The 10,420-nt window shown below is 41.5% G+C and overlaps 1 protein-coding gene across 1 annotated transcript; it reads right to left on the bottom strand.

Annotated features, from left to right (window-relative positions):
* Positions 1-4,467: 4,467 nt before the first annotated feature.
* Positions 4,468-7,700, bottom strand: LOC148141464 (putative G protein-coupled receptor 139). Its single transcript, XM_087978059.1, has 2 exons — positions 7,445-7,700; positions 4,468-5,399 (listed from the first exon to the last, which is right to left on the bottom strand). Exons 1-2 carry the CDS (start codon positions 7,512-7,514, stop codon positions 4,468-4,470), a joined length of 1,002 nt encoding a protein of 333 aa, XP_087834185.1. The 5' UTR covers positions 7,515-7,700.
* Positions 7,701-10,420: the final 2,720 nt, after the last annotated feature.

The raw sequence follows: 10,420 nt of genomic DNA, 5'->3' as shown, positions 1-10,420 counted from the left end.
TCAGAGATAATATAAACTAAGTAAACAAGGTAGACTTCTTTCAACAAAGGAATACAAATGGCTTCTTACAGAATGAACGTTGTAATCAGGATCAATGTTATTGAAATGAGTTTTCAATTCTGGAATTGCCTATAATTTGTAATGTAATCAGCTGTCTTTGTATCAATGTCGAAGAGTGTGGTGCTGGAAAAGCTCAGCTGGTCAGGCAGCGTCCGAAAAGCAGGAGCATTGACATTTCGAGCATAAGCTCTTCATCAGGAATGAGGTTAGTGGCCTAAGGGGGCTGAGAGGTAAATGGGGAGGGGGTGGAGGGGGAGTGTGGCTGGGGGAACGTAGCTGTGAATGCAATAGATAGATGAAGATGGGGGTGAGGGTGATTGCTTGGAGAGGAGGGTGGAGCAGATAGGTAGGAAGGAAGATGGACAGGTAGGACAGTTTAAGAGGGCAGTGCTAAGTTGGAAGGTTGGATCTTAGATAAGGTGGCGGGGAGAGGTGAAATGAGGAAACTGGTGAAATCCACATTGATCCCATGGGAATGCAGGGTCCCAAGGCAGAAGATAAGGCATTCCTCCTCCAGGCGTCAGGTGGTTTGGGCTTGGTGATGAAAGAGGCTCAGGAATCCGCATACCCTTGGTGGAGTGGAAGGGGAGTTAAAGGGTTCAGCCACAGGGCAGTGGGGTTGGTTGGCTCGGAGAGATGCTTGGAGGGTGATGCGGCAGTTGGGGCTGGGGGGAAGGTAGCTGGGAATACAATATGTTCTCTGAAACCAAACAACCTGTGCCCTATAGCTGAACACTAATTCCCCTTCCCACTCCACCAAGGGCATGCAGGTCCTGAGACTTCTTCACTGTCAAACCGTAACCACCAGATGCCTGGAGGAGGAACACCTCATCTTCCTTCTTGGAACACTCTAAACACACAGGATCAATGTGGATTTCACCAGTTTCCTCATTTCCTTTCCTCCCATCTTATCCAAGATCCAACCTTCCAACTCAGCATTGCCCTCTTAAACTGTCCTACCTGTCCATCTTCCTTCCTATCAGCTCCAGCTTCCTCTCTGGCCAGTCACCTTCACCCCCACCTTCATCGATCTATCGTATTCCCAGATACCTTCCCCCCAGCCCCACCTGCCGCGCCACTCTCCTCTATTCATCTCTCAGCCCCCTAAGGCTACATGCCTCATTCCTAATGAAGAGCTTAAGCTCGAAACATCGATTGTCCTGCTCCTCGGATGCTGTCTGACTGGCTGTGCATTTCCAGCACCACACTCTTCTGCCTGATCTCCAGCATCTGCAGTCCCCACTAACACCTCCCTGTCTTTGTCTCCATGTTCTGTAAGCTTTCACAGAAATTTCTGGATTAATTTTCTCCTGACATTAACATTGTGCCCCATGGAGACATTCTGTTCATTGTTCCAGGTCATTATATTATATTACAGTGGCATTAAATATAGAACCACTGCTTCACACATTCATAAGTTGATTGTCAACTTTGTTTCTGTGGTATCTACCACTGTTCTCAATTTGTCTAAGTGATCTGCTGGACTTTCAGTGCTGTTTATAAAAGAAAAGTTTCAGAATCAGTCAGACTTCTGATTCTGGATCAGAATATTTTAAAACCAAATGTTGTCTGCGTAAAATCTTTCCAAATATAAATCACACATGAACTTGTTCTGTTGTGTGCAATGTGTCCAGTGTCCAGCTGCTGCAGGGAGGGACAGTTTCCATTCACCACGGGAATACAGTGTGATTATTGACTGGAACTGAATAACCTTCGGAATTGGATAGTAAGTGTTGACCCTGTGACTTTCATCGTGCTGACTGGCTGTCGCTGAGCTGTGTCAGAGGGTGCACATCTTCACATACTGTACTGGCCAATCTGTTATGGGAGGAACCTAAACCAATTGAAGGAACAGTTCATATTTGAAGATTTATTAAATTGTTTTGTGTCCAGCCCTTAAACTCTAGGATATCGGTATGTGGACAGACAGTGCCATGCTTTCTTGCAGCATCATATTCCATGATTAACTTATCCTGAGCATGTGGAGATGGGGAGATGGCCTCGGTTGGTGAAGTTACAGCTGGGTACAGAGTGCTTGATTTAGTACACTAAGCTGCTGAACTGTGATCTAGTAGGTCATCCCAATGTGGGGTATCAGATTCAAAATCAAACTCAAGTATTCTGTTAGTTCAGTATCCCAGAAGAGCACATGATATAGGAGCTGAAATTAGGCCATTTGGCTCATCAAGTCTGTTACACCATTCAATAATGATCAGTTCCTTCAACCTCATTCTCCCTCTTTCTCCCTGAAACCTTTGATACCTATGACAAGCCAAAACCTACCTATCGCTGTTTTAAATATACCATATATACTAGTGTATATGTTGATCTCATGTATACATAGACCCCTTATTTTTTGGCCAAAAATATTATTTTTTCTATATATCTTGTGTACAAGTCGACTCTAGTTCTTCACAGTTATAGGTCAACATTTATGAGTCAGTGTGCCTGCCCATTGCGCTCCACTCTGGCTTTCCAGTCTGCTGGCCATACCACGCCATTACGGATCTTCCAATCTGCCAGGTGTTATACTTTGCTCCAGGGTTTCAGAATTACGGTAATGGTACAACAGTACTGGGTGACCGCAATATCCATTAGTTTCAGTTACCCATGGTTTACAGTGGCCCGAATATATTACAGGAAATGTTCCAGAACCAGGGGCAAGGGGCTGCTGGGAAGGTAAATTCCCCATCTTATTTATTTTGTAGATAAATATTCATCCCATCGAAAACAATACCTTGTGATTATGTCGACCCCCTAATTTTCAGATTTAAAAAGTAGTCTTCAAAATTTGACTTTGACATGAGAATATATGGTACTCAATGAAGTGGCCACCACAGCTTTCTGTTGCAATGAATTCCATAGATTCACCACTCTCTGACTGAAGAAGTTTCTCCTCATCTCCGTTCTGAAGGTTCTTGCCTTTACTCAAAGGCTGTACCCTCGGGGCCTAGTCTCACCTACCAATAGAAACATCTTCCCAACATCCACTCTGTCCAGGCCATTCAATTTTCTGTAAGTTTCAATTAGGTCCCCTTTATCCTTTGAAACTCCAATGAGTATAAACCAAAACATTTCTCATAACTTCAGCTTTCCATTCCTTCACTCATTTTCATGAACCTCCCCTGGACTCACTCCAGGACCAATACATCCTTCTAGAGGTATGGGGGCCAAACTTAATCACAATCCCTGAATGTGGTCTGACCAGAGCTTTAAAAAGGCTCAGACGTACTTCCCTGCTTTGATATTTAAGTCTTCTCAACAGGAATGACAACATTGTACTCACTGACTCAAAGTACAAGTCTACCTTAAGAGAAACCTGCACTAGGAGTCCCAAGCCCCTTAAAATTTCTGAAATGTTTCCCAATATAGAAAATATTCCACACCTCTATTCATCCTGCCAAGGTGCATGATCTCACATGTTTTATTGCATCGCCACTTCTTTGCCCACTCTCCTAACCTGTCTAAATCCTTCTACAGTCTCCCCCCTCCTCAATACTAGTTGTCCCTCCACCTATCTTTGTACTATCGCCAAATGTACCCAGAATGCTCTCAGTTCCTTTATCCAGATCATTAATGTATAAAACGAAAAGGTGTGCTCCCAACACTAGCCCTTGCGGAACTCCACTAGTCACCGGCTCCCATCCTGAGTTGCCGGCCGACATTCATTCTTGAGTTCCCTCAGGATGGGAGCCTATTATGATCTCAGAGCCAGTCATACTCCCTTTAGAAGAGTCATTAGAAGTCTCTGCCTGCTGGATACATGCAGCAGTACTGGATTCATCACATCTTTCAGCTACTTGGCACAGCACACCAAATGCAATGTCTACCGATTAATACCAATTCCAATTGTAGTTGATATGAGGATGTCATTTGTTGGATAAATTTGTGGATCGAGAGTGTGGTGATGGAAAAGCACAGCAGGTCAGGCAGCATCCCAACATCACACTCTCGACTCTGCAATCCTCATTTTCTCAGATTTGATTTAAAAAGTCTAGGATAATTTTTTGGGGGCTGGTGGGATTGAGTGGAAAAGAAAGCATCGCGACACTGCATGCTTGAACAGCCGCAGTCATTTTACTAACTTTGGATGTGCCATCCGAAAGTCAATTACAAACATTTTTAAGGTCTGAGATCCAAACATATACACAGGACACCAACGCTAAGTCACCACAAGCCAATTCCGCATAATTCACTGCCCTCTAGCCAAGTGTAAATGGATTACAGCGAGCAACATGTAATATAGCTGGGAATTTACAGAATGCTGTACAAGGTAATTACATGTGTAAATACAATCTTCACCCGCTGCATATTCTACAAGCGTCAGCTCAAGATTTCGAAGATACTCGGTATGGAATAATTGTTTGCAATAAAAGGGGATAATATGAAAGTATGCTGCGATATGAATCATGTCAGTTTCTTTAATTTTGAACTTTTAAATATTTTAGCAAACAGACTGAATGGATATTTCACACCATTCTTTATCTCGTCTCTGATTTTACTCTGGGTCCCTGCGTAAATAAATGGATTGATGCAGGAGTTCAATAACTGAAGCATGTATCCACTTTGTTGCACAATAAATATCGGTTTGCCGATATCAGACCCAGAGGAATAAGGAATATTCGCAATTCGAACGTAAAAGATTGTAACAAAATATAACAAATATAATAGGATGAATGTTCCTGAGATGCCAAAGAGTAAAGCAATGGACTTTCTTCGCTTCTCCATCTCTGGGTCACTCTGAGTCTCTCCATTGCCCTGAGTCTGGAGTCTCCTACGGGCTCGATTGGCTGCAAATATCTGCCTGACAGTCAAAACATTGAGCAGTAATATCAGAATGAAAGGAAGACACGGAGTCAAAATGGAACGAATCCAGTCATATACAGCCCACCCCGGTGCAGTATAATATTCTGGTTTTAGGCCACAGAACCATGGTATTTTGTCAATTATGTATATCGGTTTATAATAAAAATACGTTGATATATTTTTCATGAAGGACACTGCACACACCGATCCTATGGCCCATGATGCCACCTTCTTCGTGCAATATTTTACTTTCAGCTTTAGACAACATATGGCCACAAATCGATCAAAGGTGAAAGTGACCGTTAACCAGACAGAACTGTCAATGGCTGCAAAACTGAATGCATTGCGAACACTGCATACTGGTGTGATAGACAGGAAACTGAACTGGAAATAAATCACAGCAATACGGTTTAATATTACAACCGTGACCACGACCAGAAGATCTGTCGCTGCCATAGAGACAAGATAATATATGATATTTGTGGAGAGACCGCATCTTCTTCGAGATAAGATCACAATCACTGCCAGGTTAGCTACAATAGAAACAGATGGAGAGAACATAACAGGGATTAGATGGTTGTGATTTTAAATTTGAAAAACAATTACCTCTTTCCTGGATTTTGCATAAATTCAAAATGTTTAACTTAAATTTAAGTTGGTAGAAATCCTTAACTTTGAGCAATTGTAAGGTAGCCTTATACAGCTGACAAGATTTAAAATAAAACATTTTGATAGAATAAAAAAAATGAAGTACTCTGAAGAAACTTTATGGAGAAAAGAAATACAGAAACTAACATCATGTTAAGACATTACATTAACAAGCAATGTTGAAAATACTGGGACAAGGTAACAGCAAGTAAGGCAACACAGGTTTGGAAATGAAGAAGTATGAGATTACACTTCACAGACTGGATAAGTGTGTATCCTTTCAATTACATATTCTTCTTGAAAACGTTTCCGTTCATCTTGCTCATAAATATCCCAAAACAAATGTAAGTGAATTGGCATTCTTCCGATTTTGTGGCGGACATTTGCACAGGATACAATGGAAAATTTGCTCGCTTCATTGTTTCTGACTTGACAGCTTCAACTACAGACTTAACCATGACATACCTTCGGCCATGCTGGGAGCCATTGATTTACATCAGGTTATGCGAATACACTGAAAGAAGTTGGGATTATTTTGCTTGGACAGAAGAATGTCAAGAGGAGATTTGATTGAGGTTTTCAAAATCATGAATGGATTGGGAGAGGGAGAAGCTGTTCCTGCTCATAATGTAAAAGGAACTAGAGATTGACAGTAATGTGCAAAAATCATCTAAGGATATGGAATGAATTTCCACGAAATTTGAAACAGGCAAATACAATGTTTCTATTCAAGACAGCACTGAATGAATATGCGGGTAGAAGTGATATGCAAGTTATGGATGAAAAGACGGAGATTGATGTTCAGCAAACATGCTCGTTTGAATAACCAGTAGGGGCTCGACGGGTCGAATGGTCCCTTTCCACATCATAACGAATCTGTACTGTTACGATTCGGTCAAGTTTCGAATATCCAACATTCTCCTTCAAATAAGTTATTTCACGAAATTCATTCCAAAAGGTGTTCAAGGATACATCTTGTCCAATTAACGAATCATTTGAGAGAATCATTCTGTCAGTCAACTGCAAAATAACTTTACATATACAACCTGAACCAATATGACATTTCAGCCACAATGAAAATTACACAATGAAATTTCACCCACATAGCCATAATTCAGCAAGAACACTATCTGTCTACAATTCAACAACAACAACAAACTAAATTCCTGGTACTTCACCAAAAACAACTTTTTCAATAACGCAAATGCAATTACAATTACACTGTGTAATACGCAACCAGACTGACAATTAATATTACATGTTTAGACATTATGATAACATCTAATGATGACGGCGTAGTTATTATAAATCGGGAAATTGACGAAATTAAAACAATGCTACCTAATACAAGAAGGCAATATAACATTACAGGTAACAAACTGCACAGACAATATGAAGAAATTGTACAATGAACGTGGTGAAATGACAAAAATGAGAAAAGGTCAGAAGTCACACGATACCAGGTTCCAGTCCAACAGATACATGTGAAATCCCCAGCTTTCAGAGCACGGTCCCTTCATCAGATGCAGCAGCAACCCTCCGAAACCTTGTGATTGCAAGTCAACCTGTTGGACTGTAACCTGGTGCCGTGTGTCTTCTGACTTTGCCCACCCCCAGTCCAACACCGGTATCTCCACATCAAAAATAAAGACAAATTAATTTGCATGAATATCATTAGATTATCACCAGAAATAATCTGATAAAATGGGGAATTAATACATTTATTGTTCAAATTTGCCACTAAAACTAGTGAAAAATTATACTAGTGAAACGAAATACATTAACTCAGTGAATAACATCTTTTTGAATAAAACTGGAGGAAAAGAAATCTGCTGTAAAGCGAACAGAAAAGAAACACATCACTGACGAAACGCAATTCGTAGCAGATACTGGATGATTACCATAGTCAGAAATTAATGAGATAATTCACCTGGAACTCCGATAGCAGCAAGGACGGGATAATAAATGGCAAACACTGGACCTATTGGTGTCGCATGCATTTCTATCACAAGATTTGCGTGTTTACTGCACTTCCCGGAAAAGTGCTCACATTTATACCTGATGTCAGTCTCCTGGTAGTTAATTAGGGAGGTTTCATCTTTATGGGCATTGAGTATATTCTCAGAAACAAAGCTGTGAGCTAATGCTCACTTGTTGTTTATATTTTGATGAAATGTCGTTTTCTCATGTGCTGTGACTGTGTCTAAAGGGAATCAAACGTGGATCGCAGAACTACCCTGACAACATTGATGTTTAAGAAACAACACCAGCCTGCATAGTACCACTTAGTAAGTTGTAAGAGCGCGTGTTCCTGACCAAGCATGATGAATGAAATTTTTAAGAGTGAAACAAGATCATTTCTGATCGTCTGTAGGACGAGTGCTCACAGAAGAATAATATGATTCCAAATTGTCCAACATATTTATTATCGGTAATGTGCAGAGTTCCAGTTCAGTGCTATATATTTTCTGTGCACTTTGGAAGAAACAACAAGACAAGGGAGTACTCAATAAATGGGAGCAACTTGGGAAGCTCAAAGGGAAAAAAAATAATTTTGGTTTCTTGTCCATTGTTCCCAGACCATGGAAGGGCATTTTAAAAGGATAGTTAAGATTTCATATAAGATGCTTATCTTTGTCGGTGGTCAACAGATTGTAAACATATCGAGGTAATTGGTAGCAGTAACCTTTGGTTATGGCAGACTTTAGCTTTGAATACCCTTTATTGTCACATGCTTCCAATATAAAATATTGTGAAACGTGTGTAATTTTGCTGGTACATAAGCACCATTCACAGGATAAAGTAAAAAACGTTAATTTAAAGAGAGCCCAACCTTTCCTTCTCCATTGCTACAGCATATTGCTGCCAAAGTCCTGCTCCTTCACCATGCTGTGAATAGTGGCCAGTTGCAAGCTTCCTAGCCCATGCCACGCTGTGGCGAGTGCCCTGCTCCAGGCTTTCCAGTTCACACCATACCACCGAGAGTGTCCTGCTCCGGGCTTTCCAGTTCACGCCATACCACCGAGAGTGTCCTGCTCCGGGCTTTCCAGTTCACACCATACCACCGAGAGTGTCCTGCTCCGGGCTTTAATGTGCAGAGTTCCAGTTCAGTGCTGTGTATTTTCTGTGTACTTTGGAAGAACCAACAAGACAAGGGAGTACTCCGTGAATGGCATCAACTTAGGAAGCTCAAAGGAATAAAAGGAACTTTGGTTTCTTGACCATTGTTCCCTGGGCATGGAAGGGCAGTGAAGAGGGTAGTTAAGATTGCATATAAGATGCTTATCTTTGTTAGTGGTGGACAGATTGTAAACGTATAGAGGTATTGTGGAGCAGTACATAACTTTGGTTATGGCAAACTTTAGCTTTGAATATCCTGCATTATCACATAAAATATAGTGAAAAGTGTGTAACTTCATTGTACATCAGTGCCATTCACAGAATAAAAAACGATCATTTAAAGAGGCTTCAGCTTTTCCTTCTCCATGGCAACAGCATATTGCTGCCAGAAACCTGCTCCTTCGACATGCCATGGCGAGTGTCCTGCTCTGGGCTTCTTAGTCAATGTCATGCTGTGGCCAGTGTCCTGCTCTGAGCTTCCCAGTCAATGCCATGCTGTGGCCAGTGTCCTGCTCTGAGCTTCCTAGTCAATGCCATGCTGTGGCCAGTGTTCTGCTCTGGACGTCCCAGTCCATGCCATGCCATCGAGAGAGTAGCCAGCTTACTGTGTGCAGCATGGTTACTACATTGTATTAAGGATCTAGTTGTGCTGGAGGGGTGTGCAAAGGAGATTCAGAAGGACTTTGCCTCTGATGGATTATTTCAGCTGTGAAGATAGACTGGATAACCTGTAGTTGCTTTCTTCGGAGTGGAAAATTTTGAGTGAGAACCTGATAGAGTAATTGACTGAGTACTTGGAGGCTACAGATCTATTGTGGCAGAATAGTCCTACTGTGGTTAGTCATTGATTCTTACAGCACGGGGATAGGCCCTTTGGCCCAAACTGGACCAAATTGTCCATCCACTCTAACTCCATTTCCCTGCACTTGGCCGATATCCTTTTAATCCTTTCCTATCAATGTATTTGTCCAAATGCCTTTTAAATGTCGTTAATGTGCCTGCCCCAACCACTTCCCAATGCAGCTCATTCCATATGAATACGACCTTCTGTGAAAAAGCATTGCTCCTTAAGTTCCCTTTTATTCTTTCCCCTCTAACCTAAACTAATGTCCCCTAGTCCCCGATTCCCCAACCCGGGAAAAAAGACTGAGTGCATTCATCCTATCCGTACCTCTCATAATCTAATACACTTCTATAAGCTCTCCCATCACTCCTATGCTGCAAAGAAAAAAGTCCTAGCTTGTCCAACCTCTCCCGAACACTCACACCCTTAGGTTCTGGCAACATCCTTGAAAATGTCTTCTGCACTCTTTCCAGTTTAATAAGATCCTTCCTGCAGCAAGGTGACCAAACAGAACACAATACTCAAAATGAGGCCTCACCAACATCCTTTGCAACTGCAACATAACTTCCAAACTTCTATTCTCACTGCTCTGCCTGATGAAAGCCAGTGTGCTAAAAGCCTTTTTTTACTCCCCTATCTACCTGTAATTCCACTTCCAGAGAACTGTGCACCTGAACTCCAAGGTCCTTCTGTTCTACTACACTTCTTAAGGCTGTACCATTCACCATGAAGCTCCTACCTTGATTTGACTTTCCAAAATGCAAGACCTCACACTTATCTATATCAAAATCCATTTGCCATTTCTCGGCCCACTTCCCTTCTGCAATATCTGATAACCTTCCGCACTGTCCAGGATACCACCTATTTTAGAGTCATCTACAAACTTACTAATCATGACTTGTACATTTTCATCAAAATCATTGCTTAGAGATAACAGCAACG

Source organism: Chiloscyllium plagiosum, unplaced genomic scaffold (assembly GCF_037043375.1).
Source record: "Chiloscyllium plagiosum isolate Xiang-an unplaced genomic scaffold, Cpla_swu_hap1 HiC_scaffold_33, whole genome shotgun sequence".
NCBI lineage: Eukaryota > Metazoa > Chordata > Chondrichthyes > Orectolobiformes > Hemiscylliidae > Chiloscyllium > Chiloscyllium plagiosum.
The sequence above is the reverse complement of the archived record's forward strand: the minus strand, read 5'-3'. Positions and strand labels throughout refer to the sequence as shown.

Coding starts and splice junctions, on each gene's coding strand:
- LOC148141464 (XM_087978059.1), bottom strand. CDS start 7,514: ATGCATGCGACACCAATAGGTCCAGTGTTTGCCATTTATTATCCCGTC. Junction 5,400..7,444: donor TGCTGCTATCGGAGTTCCAG/GTGAATTATCTC, acceptor TTTCTATTGTAG/CTAACCTGGCAGTGATTGTG.